Source organism: Budorcas taxicolor, chromosome 17 (assembly GCF_023091745.1).
Source record: "Budorcas taxicolor isolate Tak-1 chromosome 17, Takin1.1, whole genome shotgun sequence".
Lineage (NCBI taxonomy): Eukaryota > Metazoa > Chordata > Mammalia > Artiodactyla > Bovidae > Budorcas > Budorcas taxicolor.
This window is the reverse complement of record NC_068926.1, coordinates 63,769,110-63,789,739: the sequence shown is the minus strand read 5'-3', so window position 1 is coordinate 63,789,739 and position 20,630 is coordinate 63,769,110. Positions and strand designations below refer to the sequence as shown.

The window sequence follows — 20,630 nt, the reverse complement described above, 5'->3', positions numbered from 1 at the left end:
CACCGCTCAGCCTCATCTTCTATTGGTCCGTGGCTCTCTCCCCAGGGCGGGACACTCCCAGGGACTTGCTTCCCATTGGTCCAGGGAAGGATTTGGGCGGGGAAATCCGTGAGGACTTGGTGAACGGCAGCTATTGGCCAATGCTCAAGCCTATTGGTAAAGGGAACTCTCGGCTCGTACGCTCTGATTGGCTTGGCGGAAGGAAGAAGCCGCCTCGCCTCGGGTACCCGCGAGCTCTGGTATGGAGTCTTGGAGCGGCTCGGCTTCGGGAGCAAGCACCTGAGGCGACAGGTGAGAGGTTGGGGTTGCGAGGCGAGGTGGCGCGAAGGCCGAGGCCGAGACCCAGAACGACCCCGGACTGGGCTCCTGGCCTCTCAGGCTGTTTCCTCAGCTTTGAGAATCCGTCCTCAGGAGCCGGCGACCTGGAAACTGACAGGATTTTGAATCTCGGACAAGCAGTAGGTCTCCTCACTTGGAGTCTGAGTTTCCCTCCCTGAGGAACTGGGGTCATGATAGCACTTAGCTCATAGTTCGGTTCAGCTCTCACGCTACTGAAGTAAAGCCTTAAATAGATAGTTTTTTTCTTTTCTGTTTTTTAAGTCGCTCAGTGGTGTCAGACCCTTTGCGACCCCATGGACTGTAGCCTGCCAGGCTCCTCTATCCATGGGATTCTCCAGGGAAGAACACTGGAGTGGGTAGCCAGTCCCTTCTCTGGGGGATCTTCCTGACCCAGGGATCGAACCCGGGTCTCTTGCATTCAGGCGGATTCCTTACCGTCTGAGCCATCAGGGTAGCTTTGCATTATTCATAAAAATCTAAAATGTGCACACGCACACCCAGCAAGTCACTTTCTAGGACTCTGTCTTGCAGAGATCCTGACTTAAGTGTGCAAAAAAAAAGGGGTGGGGAGGTGTAACAGCTGTTTATCTGCAACTTGTTTCTAATTGTGAAACGTTAGGAACAGCCTGAAAATGCCCAGGAAAAAAATTTCTTTCCAGTCCATAATTTCATTTAAATTTCTACCTTTAATAGTAGTACTAATAAAAGCTGGAACCAAAAACAGAGCTATCAGTAACTAACTGTGGTGTGCCAGACACTGCTAAATGTTTTGCTTGCGTTATTTAGTTTAACTTTCTCAAAAACCATTTAAGTAAATAGTTACTGTCCCTGTGTAACTTTTAAGGTTCGTGGCTATTTGATGGCTGTGTGGCTAGCTAAGATGACATCACTGGGGAGCAGTGGGTTCGAACCCAGATTTTTTGGTGTTATTGCTTGGAGAATCCCGGGGACGGGGGAGCCTGGTGGCCTGCTGTCTATGGGGTCGCACAGAGTCGGACACGACTGAAGCGACTTAGCAGCAGCAGCAGGCTGACTGCTGCCCCGCACTGCTTTTGGGGCACACAGCAAGTGCTGAATGGTAGCTACCTTTTTTGTTATAATGGGGTGCTTGAATTAGGGGTTCTCTGAGGTCTGGGGACCTTCCATCCTCTCTCTCTCTTTCCTTTTCAGGACTCCCAGGAGCCATGTTGTCAGAAGTCCTGCTGGTATCTGCTCCAGGGAAAGTGATTCTGCATGGAGAGCATGCCGTGGTCCACGGCAAGGTACAAGGCCCCCTGAACCTTTGAGGGTTGGGAACTGCTGCTCCTGGACACTAATCTTTTCTCTTTCTTAAATTTATTTTTGGCTGCTCTGGGTCTTCGTTGCTGCGTGAGGGCTTTCTCTAGTTGTAGCAAGTGCAGGCTTCTCCTTGCGGTGGCTTCTCTTGTTGTGGAGCACAGGCTGTAGGCAAGTTGGCTTCAGTACTTGTGGTTCGTGGGCTTAATAGCTGCAGCTGTCAGGGTCCTGGAGCACAGGCTTTGTTGCTCCATAGCATGTGAGATCTTCCTGGAACAGAGATCAAACCTGTGTCTCCTGCATTGGCAGACAGATTCTTAACCGCTTGACCACCAGGGAAGTCCCCTGATGCTAATATATTTTAAAAAATATTTTTTTTATTTATTTGACTGTGCTGGGTCGCAGTTGCGGCATGTGGAATCTAATTTCCTGACCAGGAACCAAACCCAGACCCCCTGCATTGGGAGCGTGGAGTCTTAGCCACTGGACCAGCAGGGAAGTCCGCTGATGCAATCTTAGAAGAAGCTGAAAGAAAGGCTTGAGGCGTAGCCTGGGAGATCAGAGAGGAGGTCAGTTTCTTCCCAGCTGGGCAAAGAAAAGGCAGGTGTTAGGCTCTCTGAAGGACTTCTCTGGCCCACCCAGTAAGATAGCAAGAAAATGACACAGAAAGCCATGTGGGCGTAATGAAGTCACTTAGGAAGTAAGCTTCAGTGGAGAAGAGATGAAGTTTAAGGGCTAAACTCTTGGGGAAAATGAATAGGATCCTGCAGAGGAGTCTGAGACATGCATATTTCGTTTAACTCTTAAAACTGTACTTATAGTTAAACTTTTATTGTCCTATTTTACAGTTGTGGAAGCTGAGGCTTAGGAGAGCGTTGGCAACTTGTTCAAGGTCCCACACACCTCAGTAGAGCTAAGAGTGACCCTGTCTGCTTGAACCTAAAGCCATGCTTTTTCTGCTCCTCCCTGCTGTCATTTTTCACATTCTTATATTAATCTTTGAAAACACGGTGATTAGGGAAGCCGTCCCTTGGTGTTGAGAAATTCTGAGTTTTACGTGGGAAGGGAAAAGATATGTAGGTATTAACTCCTAATTGATTGGTAGTGGTTGTGCCTGTGAAGAAGGTGCCAAAGTTGATGAGAATCGTCTGCCAAGGGCACAGTTCAGAGTGGCCCATGTGCTAGTACCTAAGTCAGAAGCCATGCATGTTGCCAGCGCCCCCCAGGCTAACTGCTGGTATCGTGCCCTTTGTTCTCTAGGTAGCACTAGCAGTGGCCTTGAACTTGAGAACATTCCTCCGGCTTCAGCCCCACAGCAATGGGAAAGTGGGCCTCAACTTACCAAACATTGGCATCAGGAGGGCCTGGGATGTGGCCAGCCTTCAGCTGCTGGACACCAGCTTTCTGGGTAAGTGCAGGGAGCAGGAACCAGGTGTGGGAAGAGGCTGGGCCCTGAAGAGAAGGGGAAGGAGGACAGCTGGGCTGTCATCCCAGGCTGTCCCTGAGGGACCCAAGGCACAGCACCCTGGGGGTGTCTTCCCTCCTGTCCCCCCTAAGAATAGCTTTACTTATTTATTAATATATTAATTTATTTAAAATTTAAATTCTCCATGTGCTGGCCTTTCCCTTCCACCCAAGCAAATCTCCACCTTTCATATACGCTTGATGTACTTGTCCTGTTCTCACTAATTATGTTTTGGGAGAGGGCAATATTGGGGAAGTGATGTGGCCTTTAGTTTGTGTGTGTGTGTGTGTTTAATATTTTGTAGCAATTTTTAAATTACTGGGCAGTCTTTTAAAAATATATCTACGTACTTATTTGGCTGCGCTGGGTTCTTAGTTGCAGCACACAGGATATCTAGTTGCCGCGTGCTGGGTCATTTAGTTGTGACACGTGAACTCTTACTTGCAGCCTGTGGGACCTAGTTCCCTGACCAAGGATTGAATCTGGGCCGCCTGCCCTGGGACCCTGGAATCTTAGCCATTAGACCACCAGGGAAGCTGCGTGGCCGTTAGTTTTGATACTGTGCCATGGAGGTCAAACCCGGGCCTCTGATATATGTGTGTGTGTGTGCACACGTGTACATGCGTGTGTGTTTGAAAACTACTAGCAATTAAGCCCTTACTACATGCCAGGAGCAGCGCTAAGGGTTTTCTGTACCTTTTTTATTGTCTCTGCGACAATCCTGGGAGGATACCCCTGTTACCTGTTTACCCCTCAGGGAAACTGAGGTGCAGACAGATTAAGTCCCCTACTCAAGGTCAGAAAACCAGTCTTTGGCACAGTCAGGACCCACCCAAACCCAGGCCTGCCTGCCTCCCAAGCCTGCAGTCCACCGACAGCCTCGGCTGTGGTGCTCGGGCCCTGAGCCCACGTCTCTCCAGATTCTGCCGCCTGGAATGGCTCCGTTTTTTTGTATTCTGGTGTCTGTAAAACCGCCGAGGCCTTCTCATCCACCCGCGTGCGTTTGTTTGCCTGTGTGACAGGGCACAGTGATGGCGCAGCACTCACCGCGGAGCATGTGGAGAAGCTGAAGGAGGTGGCGGGCTTCCCCGAGAACTGTGTGGATCCTGAGCGTCTGGCCGTGCTGGCCTTCCTCTACTTGTACCTGTCTATCTGCCGGAGTCAGAGGTATGTGCGCCGCTGGGGCAGGAAGCACTGGGGCAGCCTGCCCCCGAGATTGAGCCGAAGTTTTGGCCGCTAGACAGCACATGGGCTCCTTTCCAGGCTCTGAATACCCATCAGCTGTCCTTGCTGCGTTCCAGGCACCATACTGGTGGTGGTTTAGTTGGTTTTAGTCGCTTAGTTGTGTCTGACTCTTGCGACCTCATGGACTGTAGCCCTCCAGGCTCCTCTGTGCATGGGATTATCCAGGCAAGAATACTGGAGTGGGCTGCCATTTCCTTCTCCAGGGAATCTTCCTGACCCAGGAGTCGAACCCAGATTTCCCACATTGGAGGCAGATTCTTTACTGACTGAGTTACAAGGGAAGTCCACCATGCTAGACCGTGTATGTGTGTGTGTGTGTCTGTGTGTGTGTGTGTGTGTGTCTGTGTGTGTGTGTGGTCTGCTTTCAGTATTCACAGCAACCTCACGAGAAGGATACCCTCTCCATTTTGTACAGGGAGAAACTGGGACCCAGAGAGTTAGAGACTCTCTGGGCCACATAGCTAGTTAGTAAATGTTGAGAGCTGGGAAGTCAATTCCGTTCTCTTCAGTTCAACACCTGCCTTTTTAACTCACGCTGCCTCCTTTGGCCTTTCAGTTCAGCCGAACCAAAGCCAGAGTCCGTTCTCGGATCTGCTGGGTGGCTTCTCTGTGCCATGGGCAGGGAGGCATGCTTGTGCCATGTCCCACGGGCTCCAAGGGAGCTCTGTGATTAGCAGAGTGAAGCCTTTGTTACGATAAGATCTGGGTTGTCTGCCCTTGGGGAAGCCAGCTCCTAGAGAGGGACATTCCTGGTTGAGATGGTGTCACGGGGTGATATAGGGCATGGGCTGCATGTGGCTGAGGGTCAGACAGTGTGGGTTCAAACCCTGGGTCACTTTCTAGCTTATATGAGGTTCTTAGCCTTCCCGAGCCTCAGTTTCCTCATCTGTAAAATGGGGGTGGTGCCAGCACCTACCTCCAAGGGGTCCTGTGGAGAGTCAGAGCTCTGCCGCCTGGTGTGTTTCAGAGCCCTGCCCAGCCTGGACGTCACCGTGTGGTCGGAGCTGCCTACCGGGGCTGGGCTGGGCTCCAGTGCCGCCTACTCCGTGTGTTTGGCAGCCGCCCTCCTGACCGCGTGCGAGGAGATCCCATACCCGCTGAAGGATGGGGAGGCTGCCAGCAGGTAATCAGGCCCTCCCCCTGCTCCTTGTCCCTCCTGGGCACAGCACCCCAAGCTGAGATCTGTCCCGTGGACCCCTTACAGCTGGGCATGCTGAGGCGCAGGGTGGCCACACCGCCTGTGGTGGTGGAGTGGGATCTGGACCCGGTGGTCTGAATCTAGAACTTGAGCTCTTTGCCACTGCCCCCCGCCACCTCATCCCGACCTTGCCTCCTTTGGGTTCAAATGCTGTGGTTTTTAAGAAAGAACCTGAGCCCAGATGTAGGGCAGTGGATCAGATGAGCCATCATGCTTGTCATTAGCTCACTGTGGGACCCTGACCAGCCCACCCTCCCCACTGGGAGCCTCACTCATACCCAGGGGGTCATTGCCAGGTCACACCAAATGGTTATGACAAACAGCATGCTGAGAAGGAAACACAGAAGGAGCGTCTGTCTGGTCAGGACATCTCCCCTCCCGTTGATCTTCATGCCCACAAGGTCGTAGCGTTCTCACTGAGTCACTGAGGCTTGTCCCGACAGGGCTGTGGCTGTGCCGTTTCTGTTACTTGGGGAAACTTGAGAAACCGGCCCAAGCACTGATAAATGCAGTTTGTCCTGGGAGTCGGGAATGAGGCCGCAGCATCCAGCCTGGCAACTTCTTGCTGAGGCCTCTCCTGGGCCCTCATGGCTCCAGGGAGCCCTCTTGCTGGGGGGCTTCCAGTACCAGCCATGTGGGCCCAGCTGTGCTGTGGGGAGGCTGTGCTGCTTGCCAAGGCCCAAAGCTCAGTTTGGTCCCTGTGGCCACAGTGGGTCCCGGGGCTGTTGATAGGGTTCCCAGTCTGAATTCTCCAAGGCTGCTCTGAAGAGGTCATGTGCCGGGGTGTGGGGGCTGGTGGAGACGGCCTTGGGAAGCATCTGACAGGTAATGAGCGATTGCAGCTGCGGGGGGGCCATTTTTCAGGAATCGCAGTCACATTTGCCTGTTAACTCGCTTCTCTCTGGGTGGGGCTCTGTTTCTTCATCTGAAAAGGAGTGGCTGCACCTGATGAACTCGGGTGGGGGAGCTTCCAGCCTTGACACATGCTGACTCCAGGGCAAGAGGGTGACGCAGGACAGAAGGGACAGGACCACCGCTCAGTACCGCATGCTGATCGCTGATTGTAGCGCAGAGCAGTGAAGGCCAGGTGGCCTGGGCCCCCCAGACAGACATCTGCCCACAGACCGGCAGACCAGCTCCGCCTTTCAAAGGATAAGGGTGGCTGTGGGTGTGTGCACACATGTGCACGCCTGCAGGTATCCAAGTATGTGTGTGGTCTTTCCTGTCCTGCTTCTTTCCACCTGGTTCCCCCACCTCCCATGAAGACCACCACTGCTTCTGAGAACCTGTAGGGAGAGCAGACCTGGGCCCCCTCCCGCCCCGCCCTGTGCCCAGCAGCTCCCAATCAGAAGAAAGAGTCAAGTTTCCTGAGGGGACCGGACCCCAGGCCACGTTCAGGTGCCCCTTCCCCACCTCGCTCCCGGCTCATCTGTGGCCCTGGAAGGGGCCAGCTCTTGTCCAGTCCCAGGCACGGCACAGGCTGCACAGCCTCAGGCTGGACTTCTTTGCCCCCACCTCCTGCCTCCCTGACCACCCACCCTGTCCCTCAGGCCCCCCACCCCTTTCAGAATGGGGTACACTTTGTCCAGTCGGCATTGCACTTCTCGGAGGCTATAGTTAAATACCGGTGACTTCCTGACATCCATTCTACATTAGACTCCAAGGCTGCAAGCACTCAGGGACCACGTCTGTGTGCGGTTAGTCACAGGTGTGTAGTAGATGCTCAATGTATATTGAACAAGTGAGCAAGTGAGTCTCGTCGGCACCCCAAAGGTCAGTAGTTACGAGCTCAGGCTCCGATGAGCAGATGTGGTTCCGATGTCACCGTGAGTGGCACCGTGGTCTTGGGGATGCTGTTTCACCCGTCAGAGCCTCAGTGTCCTCTTCTGTAAGAAAGGGAGTGGTGACTGTGGTGACCTCCCTGAGGGGTTATTGTGAGGATTAGGGAGAGCCTGTGACACAGTAGCTCTGAGCAGTGTTGACTGTTAATCATAGTTTCACAACCACTGGGTGAGTCTCAGGTCCATAAGATCCTCCTCTGATCCTTGAGGAAAGAGGCTCAGAGAAGGTAATTGACTTGCCCAAGGTGCCAAAGCAAAGGAGTGTGTGGACCGGGCTTGGAGTGACTCCAGGACAGACACCCCGGGTGGAATACACACCGTTCACTGGGCGTTTTGCAGAGCACCAATGTGCTTTTCCATCCCACGACGTCCTCTGTGATTTGACACCTTTATCCCTGTTTCCCGAAGGAGGACACTGAGGGTCAGAGGTGACGCGGCTGCTCAGGGATGCCCAGTGAGATGGCGGCAGGATGGGTTCAGACCAGCTCCCTGCTTAGTCCACAGCTCAGCTGCACAATGCCCAGCAACTTCTGTTGGGTCTCGGGGCAGGGACTGGACAGAAGGGAAACAAGAGCTGAGAGAGAGGGCGGGGCAGTGGGGCTGAGCACGTGTCCTCTTGTGGTCCTTGCAGGTTTTCAAGTGATACTCACTGTCATAGTGAGTCCACACCCCTTCTGGGGAGGAATCCAGAGAGGTCTGGGGCTAACGGGCCCACATGCCTGCTGAGCCTGTGCGGAGGCAGGAGTTATGTTCCTCCAGAGGGGGAGAGTGGGCTTAGAGAGGGCAGGCAAGGGGCCCAGAGTCCTTCAGCTCAGGAGAGGCAAAGCAGAGCCCCATGAACCCCAAGCCTCGAGTCTCTCTGCTGCACTGGGCAGGAGCGCTCTTCAGGGCCGGCTTAGCCGGGGAGGCTCAGAGCTGTCTGTCTGTCTTTTCTCAGTTTGGGGGCCCAAACCACTTCGCCTTTTGGTCTCCAGCAAGCCCCCCCTGTGACCCCGGTCCTCTGCTGCCCTCAGTGACCCCCAGCTCCCCATTCACCACTGTGGATGTTAAAGACAAATCTCTGTGTCTCCTTCAGGTGGACCGAGGAGAACTTGGAGTTAATTAACAAGTGGGCCTTCCAGGGGGAGAGGGTGATTCACGGGAACCCGTCCGGAGTGGACAATGCTGTCAGCACCTGGGGTAGGTGCTGCTTGGGGCCCGCGTGCTCAGTTTTTATTCTTTTAGAAATTCTCCTGACAGGCGTAGCTGCCCAGACTCTGTGGATTTGGGATGAACATAAGAGTCCATGCGTTCTGAGGAAGATATCATTTTCCTGATAGGAGGGGGACAGGGGGAACCTCAGGGTTTCCCACCTTCCCGATCCAAATTTCTAGCGGTGGGCCAGGGCCTGGGAAACTGTGGTTTCAGTGAGACCCCCGCCCCCGGGGATCCAGAGGGTGCGGCTGCGGAACCACCGCCATGGGGGCTGCAGACCACACGAGCCGGGCTCCCCTCTGGGGAGGACGCCTGCTCACTGCAGCTGGATGCCCTCTGGCCCCACCTCCACCGCATCACCGTGTGGCCTGTCCAGGGAAGCCTGGACGGAAGGAAGGGATCCCCGGCCCTGAGCACGGAGCACCTCCACGCCCTCCTGGGCCTTTGGTCCTTGAAGCTGAGATGCCTCGTTACGGGGCTGAGTCTGTTATGGTGACACTCTCCCCCACCCCAATCCCACCCCTTTCCCAGGAGGCCCAGATACAGAGCTTTTCCTGCGACTTTAACCCACCCATTCTTCTCTTTAGGAGGAGCACTCCGATACCAGCAGGGGAAGATTTCATCTTTAAAGAGGTAATTCTAGGGGAGCCGCAGCTTCTGCGTCTGGTGGGCGACGGGGAGCCCCATTTCTTTGTGAAGGAACCCTGGGCAGGTGCCCCTGGGCATTCCCCTCCCCCATGTGGCCCCAGAGGCCGTGGGCATGAGGAAGCCTGCTCTTCCCTCTCCACTTTGGCTCTGAAGTTGCCGAGAGATCAGAGGGGGTGGTCAGGTGAGGCTGGGCCATTCCCCTTCCAGAATGCGGCTGTTCCCCCAGACCCTCCTTCAGTTACCAGTTCACCATCCATCCGTGTAGTGAACAAGAAGTGATTACTTCTTGTGTCTAGCTGACCCTACCCTAGGACCCTTGGTATAAAAATGGATCTCAGACGTAGTTCTGGGTGGTTAGAGACAGACGTGCACACTTGGGCCACCAAAAGATGCCGTGGCAGTTGCTGTAGTGATGGCACCATGTCTGAGCAGGACTGGAGCCCCCAGGAGGCTCGTGGCAGGCCGAGGGGACGGACGCTCGGCAACTCTCAGCCTGCTGTCGATTTCCTTCCTTCCTCCTTCCAGAGGCACTGGAATTGCAGATGTGTGTATTAAATTCCAGTGTCGTCTGCTCTGTTTGCTTTCAGCGTGGGACCGGCAGGGGCAAGGCGTGAGCCTGCGGCCAGAGGAGCAGGTGCCTCCTGGCTGTCCCGAGCCCTCCCTCATCAAAGGGAGGCGGCGGAATGATGGTTGTCCCAGGGCACTCTGCTGCCTTGCGGGGACGTTTCCACACGCTGAGGGTCCCGGGGCCTGCTCTCACCTTCTGCACCCAGAATGGTCTTCTTGGCAGCCAGACGGCAGGTCCCGGACCTCTGCTGCCTCCAGTCAGGCTGCTGCATTTGGGGCTCAGGGGCCTGGCAGGCCGTGGTGTGGACCCCTTTTCTCTACACCTGTAGCTTCTTCTCACCCCTGCTCTGTTGGCTTCCAGAGGCCAGACCTGCCTTTCTGAGGCTCCAGGTCAGCATTCCTTTAGCCTCAGCACTGTGGGCATTTGGGGCTGGAGAATTCCTTGTGGGTGGACCCGTCCTGGGCAGCGAGGGATGTTGAGTAGCTTCCCTGGGCTCTACCCACGAGAGGCCTGTAGCCCCTCCCCGTCTTCAGTGCAGCAACCAAAGATAGCTCCAGATGTTGTCACACAGCCCCTGGAGCGCAAGTCCCCCGAGTGACAACCCCTGCACCACACAGAGGAGGGAGCAGGGCCATTCAGAAGGGTGGAGTAGCTTCCTCTGGCTGCTTATGGAAGCGATGAGGGGGCGAGAATAGGAGGTCTGGCCCCCAAAGGTCGGTGGCTCTGCCGGGTGGCCTGAACCCGCATGCAGTGAGATCAGGAGCAAGGGTGGGAGGCTGAGTGTCTGGGCCCAGTCCGCCCGCAGCCCACGGTCTCTCAGAGGAGATAGTCGTGATGTCAATCTGAAACAAAGGTGTTCTTAGGGCTCTAAGTTGTTGGGGCTGACAGCAGGGAGGTCACCATCGGGCTGCAGATCTGGGGAGTCCTTCACGGGGCAGGGGCAGGTCTCTTTCCTGCGAGCCTGTTGTATCCTAAGCCCTGAGCTGGGCCCTGGGCACAGAAGACCAGTGCAGATGTGGCCGAGCAGGTGATTAAGAGTGAGCAATGGAGGGTCTCCCAGGCACGGGAGATGGGGAGAGGCCCCCAAGCGTGTGCAGTTGCGCCGGGGCAGGGGGCAGCAGGTGCTCTGAGGTCCCAGGGTCCAGTTGGAGCCTGGCTCTGCCGTTCCCTGCTGTGGGCGCTTAGGTGAGTCACTTCCCCCAAGGTCTCTGTCTTCTCATTTATAGAATGGGACTCCTAGGCATGGGAGTCCATGTCAGAAATGGTTATTTGCCAGGTGCTTTTTACTCTTTCCTGACGAAATTCATCCATCCAGTCCATAAGTATCTCTGAACAACTACTGGATGCTGAGGTCTCAGCAGGGAACCCAAAGTCCCACCTTCATGGAGCCCCCACTTTGTGGGAGGAGACAATCCCTGGACAGTTGTCTCTGTAAGGGCACAGCAGGCCATCCCCATGGCCTTAGTACACAGGAGAATGATGGCTGGGGTGTGAAGGAGCAACTGGAGCCCTCTGCCTGGATGGCATCTGAGCAGAGTGCCAAGGCCGGGGGCAGGTCCCTGGCAGTAGAGATGCATGTGCAAAGGCCCTGAGGCAGGAGTGGGGCTGAAGTGTTGAACAGTAGCTAGGAGGCCAGGGTGGGTGAGTGGAGTGAGCTCCAGGGACAGGGGAGATGAGATGAGCTTGGCGATGTCACCCAGCCCAGATCACACAGCACTTAGAGGATGTGGCCTGGGGGTGGTCACTGGATGTCACAGGAGTCCTGAGTTTTGTGGGGCTGGCAGGGCTGGCAGGAGGCCTGTTTGCAAAGAACTTTATTTAAGAGAGATGAAGACATGATACCCAGACTCCTCCCACTCCGATAGATGGGGACACAAAGCAAGCGACCGACCTTCGTCACTGGCTGCAGGGCGCCACGGTGAGCAGATGGCAGGTTCTCTGAGAAGCCAGGAGGCCAGACTCCACATTAATCCTGCCCGTGGCTTAAGGAGAAGCCCTTTACCCCCAAACCACGCATGGTGCTTCACAATTTAAAAAAAAATGCATTGTTTGCCAAGTGGATCAAGACGCAGCCTCCCAGAATGCCGCCCTTTTGAGGAATGGCTTCTCTTTAAAGGGAAGAGAAAAGCCAAATAGAATGTTCATCTTTGGTAAAGTTAAAAAAAAAAAAAGCCAGCCTCCAAGGCTGAGAATCAATATTAATTTCATGGGCTTATGGGCGGTGAGATCAAGCCAGTTTCTGGCAGCCTTTCCCAGCCCTGCTGGACTTTACAGTCTCGATCAGTGAAAAGAAAAGCAAATAAAGGTAACAGGGGCCTGTCTGTCTGCAGCTGTGTCCGGCCAAAGCTCATTCAGGTCCTCCACCCCTGTCCCCAGCCTCAGGGCTGTGTTCTGAAAGGCATACGAGATGACAAGAAACAGTGGCTTAAGTCCCCAGAGACAGCCAACCACAAGGACCACTGGGGCTGTGGTTTTAGGAGGGATTGATTATAGAGCCCAGAGGGCAGGTGAGGTGGTGCTGGCAGGCCAGCTGGGCGTGGCCGCCCCGGGGCATCCGCTCTCCCACCTGGGCGTAACTGACTCCTGACCACACCTGGGGTCCTGCCAGCTCTGGGCACCAATGAGGCAGGGCACAAACAGGCTCAGGACACTGGGACCTGACTCTGCCCACCTGTGACTCATCCCTGGTCCCGGGGCTTTTTGATTCTCCAGCACCCTCCCCTCCAGCTCCCTGGGGTGGCCCACAGGACAGAGCCTCAGCCCCTTCTTGTACCCTTGGTGGTGGCGCCTTTGAACTTCTAACTCCACACATGCCGGGCCCTCTGTCTGCACATTCATTCGAGGTTGAAACGGCTGAATGGATAGTGAGTCACGAGCCAAAGGAAAACAACTGTCTGCCCAGGGGCCAAAGCGGGGATGCAGCTGTGGGCACCCGCAACTGGGCATCAGGAACCCTGCTTCCCAGACCTGTCTCTAGCTTACCTCCCCAGGCCTCCGCTTCCTGCCCTGGGTCAGGGTGGGGTGGAGTCCAGGGGGGGCCCCAGCCCTGGCCCAGCTGCCCCATCCTGGGCTCACCTTGGTCCCTCTTTGCCCCGCAGGCCACCGGCTCTGAAGATCCTGCTGATCAACACCAAAGTGCCTCGCAGCACCAAGGCCCTGGTGGCCAACGTCAGGAGCCGGCTGCTGAAGGTGCTGCTAGTTCCACTCCCGGGAGTGTTCCCAGCGGGGCCACGACACTCACGTTTGGGTGTCCGAGCCCTCCCTCTGCCTCCTGGGTTAGTGGGGGGAAGGGGCAGGGGGAGCAGGAACTTGGGGAGGCTCCGTGCATCCACAGCCCAGCAAGGAGGCAGGACAGGAATCCTTAAACATCCTGCCTTTGCAATGAGAACCTCCTTTCTGCTTGGGTCCGTGGTGGCCGGGCAAGGCAGGGACCAGGCCCAAAGGAGAGGGGTTCCATCAGAGGATGGGTGTGGGCTGTGGGGATACCTTCCCCCTCCACCAGGTGTCCGCTGACCCCTAGGCCTCACGGGCCCTCGCTTCCTTTCCCTGCAGTTCCCGGAGATCGTGGCCCCTCTCCTGACCTCCATAGACGCCATCTCCCTGGAGTGTGAGCGGGTGCTGGGAGAGATGGCGGTGGCCCCCACCCCGGAGCACTACCTCGTGCTGGAGGTAAGAGCCCACCTGCAGGCTCAGGGTCCCCCACCCATGGCAGTGTCCCAGGCAGGGGCTCCCCGTCTGTGCTTGGAATCCCCGGGAGCCAACGCACAAAGGCTGGGCCTGGAGCCTGTGTACACACCCATGAACAAGTGGGTCTTCTCTTGAAGCTCTTCCCAAGTGATTGGGAGCAATCAAGGGAACACAGACAGCCCTGAGCGTGGTATCTAGTGTGTGATAAGTGCAGTAGGACAGGTTTGGGGTCGTGCGTGTAAGGACACAGTCCCCCATAATTCCAGGAGCGATTTCTCCCCTGGCCACTTCTTTCCTGCTCTGTTTGCTACGTACATCTAGTTAGTACTAAGTACATCAAGTTCACGCAGTAGCTGTCTCTCACTCAATGTGCTGTGGATCAGACATGGTCTGAAATCTTTAATCAATGCTCCAGCCCCAACCCTTGGCCTAATTCTAGCTTAGCAGTTGAGACCTTGGGATTTCATTAGGCCCACATCTGAATCCTGGCCTCACTGGAGTGTCTTAAGAATGAAGTGAGATCCCACGGGCGACACAGGAGCACAGTGCCCGATGAGCCACCAGCTCAGCCAGAGGGCGCGGGCTCATTCCCAGACCTGGCCCATCTGGCCCAGTGACTGTGGACTGGCATTAAAAAGCCACCTGGCTTCCATGGAAGAACCAGAGGATCCGGCAGGCCCGGCCAACATGGCTGTGCAGCAGTGGGTCAGCCGGAGGTGCCCAGGGCGCCACCCCGAGAGAGGCCCTGGGGTCTCCGTTTCTCCGCATTCCCCAGCACTTCCTGATCATCGCCCACAGCCGCTGTACCCCGTGCCTGGGGCCTTCCCGTCCTGCTGTAGGCGCTGAGTCTGCAGCCCCTGTCGTGAGTGGGAGCTGGTACTCTCATGTCTCTTCACAGATGATTCCTCACTTAATCCTCCAGCAACCTACCTGTGAAGTGGGTACGTTGCCACCCTGTTACAGATATAAACACCAAGACCTAAAGAGAATGACTTTCTCTGAGGTGTTTCAACAAGTGAGTGGCTGAGCTGGGAGTCACTGACTTGTTTGTTTATTCCTTTAGTCAACTTTTCTTTTCTTTGGTATCACTGCACAGCTTGCAGGATCTTAGTTCCCTGACCAGGGACTGAACCTCGTCCAGGGCACTGAAAGCACCAAATCCTAACCACTGGACCACCAGGGAATCTGCCCACCAAAATTTTTAAGAAGTGTATACTCCAGGCTCGGTGCAGGGACTCCATCTAATTCATTTCCAGGCTTTTGCCCTTCCCCCAGCCATCTCCCTCCATCCCTCCAGCCTTTTCCCTCTGGTTCTCAATTCGTTTCACGTAGAAAGGAAGGGAACACAGTCCTCCCGAGGAGGAAATTAATAATGATGGAGTGCTGCCTAAAATACACCCCGTTGAGCCCCTGGAGAATGCCTCGGAACAGCACGTCGATTATACAGTGTGTATATTTTTGGCTGCGGCAGCCGCTGAAATGTGCAGCTTGCCTCCCGGACAGCTCTGCACTCAACGCCAGCAAGCTGTTCTCCTGTGTCACAGCCTGTCATCCGATCCTTGACAGACTTTGGATTAGAATGTGACAGGTGTCTGGAACCTGCCTTGGCAACATGATACCTGGTGCTCAGGCACTGAGAGAGGCCCCAGAAGTTTCCCCTCCCCTCCAGCCCCCAGGACCGGTGAAAGACACCCAGGGCTGCCACCGGGCCATCACCTGTGTCTGCTTGTTTGTCACAAGTGCTGGGGTACGGGAGGCAGGCTGCCGGGGAGAGGCAGACACGACCCTGCCCGACGGCCCCAGGCAGGAGAACCAGGTGGGCCTCGGCACACAGCCCCGTAACAGGCATCCTCCTGGAACCCCGGGGTAGAGGGTGGCGACAGGGAGGCCAGGGGTGCTCCCAGAGGCAAGAGATGCGCGCGTCACACCAGGCAGAGCCAGCTTCTGGTGCCGGCTCAGCCCTGACAAGCTCAGCAGCCTTAAGTACACCACTCTCCCCTCTGAGCCTCAGTTTTCCCCTTTGAAAAATGGGGATACTGGAAATGCAGCATAAAAGTACTAACAGCAGCTGACATTTGCCGAGCACTTACCTTGTGCCAGGCTTCATGGGAAGGATGCCTAATTCCATCCTCCTGGCAGCAAGGCAGATACTCTTAGAATCCCTGTTTCACAAGGGGGAGCCTGGGGGCTTTCCAGGTAGGACAGTGATAAAGAATCCACCTGCCAATGCAGGAGACTCAAGAAACTCAGGTTCGATCCCAGGATGATCCCCTGGAGGAGGAAATGGCAATCCACTCCAGTATTCTTGCCTGGGGAATCCCATGGACAGAGGAGCCTGGAGGGCTACAGTCCACAGGGTCGCAAGGAGTTGGATACAACTCAGCACACAGCACACAAACTGAAGCTCAGCTGAAAGACCTCATTCCAAGACATGCAATCAAGAAGTGTCCGAGCCGGAATGCAAACCCAGGCTCACCTGCCTTCAGATCCCATGTTCATAACTGCCCGACAGCAGGGAATGGAGCTCATTCTTAGAGCCCCAGCATCTAACAAGGTGCCTGGCATTTTGATGGAATTTCCTGACACCACTGGAGTAAATGAAATATAAATAGGGAATGCCTGGGCAGTGGAGACTGTAAGCTTTTTTATTCCATCAACCTGCCTCTTGTTTGATCTGCAGGAGAGCAGAAATTTTATTATCCATAATCAGAGAAATCTGAACATTGAGCAATTCTGCCAACTCGTGACCTAGTTAGAACTATACACACCCATTCTTCTGAAAGTCGGTTCCTGAGGAAGCAGTAGGATAGCATATTACTTGAGACTTCTTCCGCAAATGTCCCAAATCCATCTCAACCAGGCTTTAACAGAAAAGGCATTTACTGGCTTCTAAATGAGACAGCCAGAGGAGACAGCTTCAGGCATAGCTGGATCCAGGGGCCAGGACAACCTAGTCTGAAATGTCTCTCCGTCTTCAGTGTTATCTCTGAGAACATATGCAGGGAACATAACTCCAGGGGCGTGTCTCTGAGGTTGGCCAGTTTTAGCAGCTCCAGTGGAAAGAGGCAGAGTAAACCGTGGGAGGGCTCTCATTGACCAGTTCCCATGGCCAGAGCCTTCCACGGCCAGACCTGGGACGTGCTCACCGACAGCTCCATCCCAGCCCCACTGGGAGTCCTGCAGGAAGGAGAGGGTCTCTTTTATCAGTGGAGGACAGCGTGCTGGGCAGTCAAAGCCTTTTGACATCTCAAACCAGCGGCTGTCAGATGGATGGGGCGGGCCCAGGACCTCAGCCTCAGGCAGGCCAAGCTGGAACAGAGAACTTTCTCCCCAGGAGCTCATTGACATGAACCAGCACCATCTGAATGCCCTCGGTGTGGGCCATGCCTCGCTGGACCAGCTGTGCCAGGTGACCACGGCCCACGGACTGCACAGCAAGCTCACTGGTGCGGGCGGCGGGGGCTGTGGCATCACGCTCCTCAGGCCAGGTACCCAGGGGGCGGGCAGGGTTGCCAGCCTGGACTCACACAAAGTGTCCACACAGGCAGTTCCTGGGGGAGGAGGAAGCCTGTGAACAGTCTCACCTCTGCTGTGTGGCCTTAGTCAAGAGAATTAACTGCTCTGGGCCTACATAACATCTAGTTTATGTAAAATCGTTGCCTAGATTCAAGGAGGCGAAACATGCAGAGAGCCTGGCACAGGGCTTGTTCCTCCTATCTCCTTACCTGCCAAGCTAAGCACAAGCTTGAGAAATAACCAAGGCATTGTCACATCTACCGTCACCGCCACCACTACCGGCCTTGCATCCCCTGCTGTCTCCTGATGTGGCCAGGACGGGAATGACTTTGCTACAAGAGAAACATGTCTCTATCCTCTCTGGCCTTTGGGGAAAGAGCAGGGCTGAGGAGCGGGCTTACAGCAGCACGCCCTGTGCTGGGGCGTTGAGTCACCGCTGCTTTCAGTCGGCTTCCTTCCCGTCTCCTCCTTCCTTTTCTCGTCCTGCTTTCCCCCTTGCTTTGCTGTAAGCCCACAGCGGACCCCTTACCCTCAGTAGGACTCCCAGGCCTCAAGGAGTTGCCACATCCCAACTTTGGCTGACCACAACTGTGAGGCCTAGTTCGGGGCAGTGACGATGGTGGGAGAATATTCCTGGTGAGTGTGCGGTGCACTGGGCCAGGCCCTCCAGCTGTAGTAGCCCATGTCAGCCTCTCCGTAAGCCTTGAAGGGCAGGTCTCATTGTCAGCCCCAACCCCAGAGGAGAAGATGAGGCTCAGAGAGGGGACATCATTTGAGGCCCCACGGCCAGGTTCCACATGACTCGGGGGTCCATAACCTTCTCGTGGAGGATGCCAGGCTTGGCATTCCAACAGGAAGACCAGTCCCCTGCCTGTGCCGCAAGCAGGGCTGAACGCTCTCCAAGGGAGAATGTTCCCCGAGGGAGCTGATGGTTGGAGTGACCTGCTGCCCTTCCTCCCCGCAGATCTGGAGCGGCCGGAGGTAGAGGCCACGAAGCGGGCGCTGAGTGGCTGTGGCTTTGACTGCTGGGAAACCAGCATTGGTGCCCCAGGTGTGTCTGTCCACACGGCCACCTCCCTGGACGTCTCTGTCCAGCAAGGCCTGGACAGCCTCTGAGAGGAGCCCACACACCAGCAGTCCCACCATGAAGCCCCCTCCCAGATTATTCCAGGCTCTGGAGTTGGCTTCTGTGCTGGCCAGTGGGCGCCCAGCTCCTGACGCTGACGGGAGGCCCCCAGCCCCTCTGTGACACCCCTCCCGCCAGCCATGCCCCACGTTCCGCACCATGAGCCAGGATGCCTGGAAGCCATGGTCTGTGTTCTACAACATTCTCGAGCCAGCCCATCCGTGGGGTGTATGTGGTCATCTGAGACAAGAGGGCCTCTTTCCCGGCCTCCCAGAAGCTTCCACAGACCCACAGACTCCCTGACCGAGCTGCTTGGATGCCACATGCAGGGGTCTGGTTCCCAGAGCAGTGGGCCTTCTCCCTCCCTCCACTTCTGTACTCCTGCCTGTCTGTCTCACCCCCCCAAGAAAGCCTTCCTGGGGTGTTCGGGCGATGGTCTTTGCCTTCTGCCTTCCATGTGGCCTGAGGGTTGGCCGAAGGCAGGGTCGATGTGCAGTACCTTTTGGTCTGTATCTGAAGGGGTTTCAGAAAAGATGGCAAAGGGGAAATAAAAAGATCTTGAGTAAACAGTGCTTCACTCACTTCTTTCCATGTCTAGAAAGATGGGAAGGTCTGGTAGTCTCCATTGCCCATGCCTGCCCCCTCTCTCCTATCCCTTCTCCAGCCACTTTCTTAGTGGAAAGAAGGACTTTGGGTCATTTGGTTGTCTGTGTCCATGGGATAGGGCAGGGTTTCTCCAGATGGCCCTGGTGGACAGGATGGATGCCCAAACATCAAACAGCCCGTCAGCACAGCTTCGGCTCGCTTTTCTAGAAAGGGGGATTTTAAACTTGCTAGCTCAGGAGGAACTTCCTAACTCATATATACTTACAGCTGATTCACGTTGTTGTGTGGCAGAAACTAACAACATGGTAAAGCAATTATACTCCAGTTAAAAAGCAGAGACATGACATTACCAACCAAGGTCCCTCTAGTCAAAGCTGTGATTTTTCCAGTAGTCATGTATGGATGTGAGAGTTGGAATATAAAGAAAACAGAGCTGAAGAATTGATGCTTTTGAACTGTGGTATTGGAGAAGATTCTTGAGAGTCCCTTGGACTGCAAGGAGATCCAACCAGTCCATCCTAAAGGAAATCAATCCTGAATATTCATTGGAAGGACTGATGCTGAAGCTGAAACTCCAATACTTTGGCCACCTGATGTGAAGAACTGACTCACTGGAAAAGACCCTGATGCTGGGAAAGATTGAAGGCGGGAGGAGAAGGGGACGACAGAGGATGAGATGGTTGGATGGGTTTACTGATGTGATGGACATGAGTTTGAGTAGGCTCTGGGAGTTGGCGATGGACAGGGAAGCCTGGCATGCTGCAGTCCACGAGGTCGCAAAGAGGTAGACACAACTGAGTGACTGAACTGAACTGAAAAAAAAGTAAAAAGTAAAAAAATAAACTTCCTAACTTCTCAAATTGTGAGCATGCACTAATTCGCAGACTTTTGTAAGAAATGGAAACGGGGAGGGAGGTGGGAGGGGGGGTTCAGGATGGGGAACACATGTACACCCGTGGCGGATTCATGACAGTGTAGGGCAAAACCACTACACTATTGTAAAGTAATTAGCCTCCAATTTAAAAAAATTATATTCAAAAAATAAACTAATGGTTAAATTAAGAAAGAAAAAAAAGAAATGGAAACAAAATCTGCTGGCTTTGGGTTGTGGAATATTCCTTCCTGTCTACAATTGACTGGGTGGGGAAAAGAGACTTGAGTGCTGGTAGCCAGTGTCTGGCACCCACCGGGCCCTATTGGAACTTTATATTGCAAGTCAAGGCTCTTTATGAAATGTCAGAATCCACCCAAAACCTCTAGTAGCCAGCACATTGCCACCCACGGCTCTGGGAGCCCTGGGTCGAGAAGGTGGGGGCGCTGGGGCAGAGTGCAGGATTTGGTTTAAATGGCTCTGTGCTTCTGCCCTTGGCCACTAGGGGGCAGCTGGCTTCTTTCCCAGTGTCTTCAGGGGTGGGTGGGTAAGAGCAACCTTACAGCAGTCTCTCTACCCTCCCACACATATCAGGGTTCTGCCTCTCTAGGTTCTGCCTGGGGTCACTGCCAGGAATCAGGGCACTGGGAAGAATGTCTGCCTCAGCTTAACGTGTGAAAATGACCCCGGCATCACTGACCTGTCTCCGGCCTTCAAAGCAAATAAAACATAAAATGATATCAATACCAGGTCTTACTACGTGTGGGGCACTGTCCTAAGTACTGTTCCTCAGTCATCTCTTTTTACCTACCCCCAATCTTGGAGAATAATTGCTAGTCCCATTTTACAGATCGGGAAACTGAAGCTCAGGTCGAGTAACTCATCCAAGGCCACACAGCTAAGCAGCATCCGAAGCAGGATTCCACGTCAGACGGTCTGACTCCAACACCAGCCCCCTGCCCCTCTGTGCTTCTGCCTAAACACAGGTTTGTTGTGATTTTTGCTGTTTTCCACGCTCAGGCTCCTGATTTCCTGCGGACACTGATGTACT

The 20,630-nt window shown here is 54.8% G+C and overlaps 1 protein-coding gene across 1 annotated transcript; it reads left to right on the top strand.

The window, feature by feature from the left end:
- The first annotated feature begins 207 nt into the window (after positions 1 to 207).
- MVK (mevalonate kinase) lies at positions 208 to 18,671 on the top strand. The gene is given in 12 exon segments (XM_052654648.1): positions 208 to 291; positions 1,510 to 1,601; positions 2,875 to 3,022; positions 4,102 to 4,246; positions 5,292 to 5,447; positions 8,439 to 8,542; positions 9,145 to 9,190; positions 12,872 to 12,962; positions 13,326 to 13,442; positions 16,795 to 16,948; positions 17,941 to 18,038; positions 18,040 to 18,671. Coding segments are annotated over 11 exon segments (1,323 nt in total). The 5' UTR covers positions 208 to 291; positions 1,510 to 1,523; the 3' UTR covers positions 18,226 to 18,671.
- Positions 18,672 to 20,630: the final 1,959 nt, after the last annotated feature.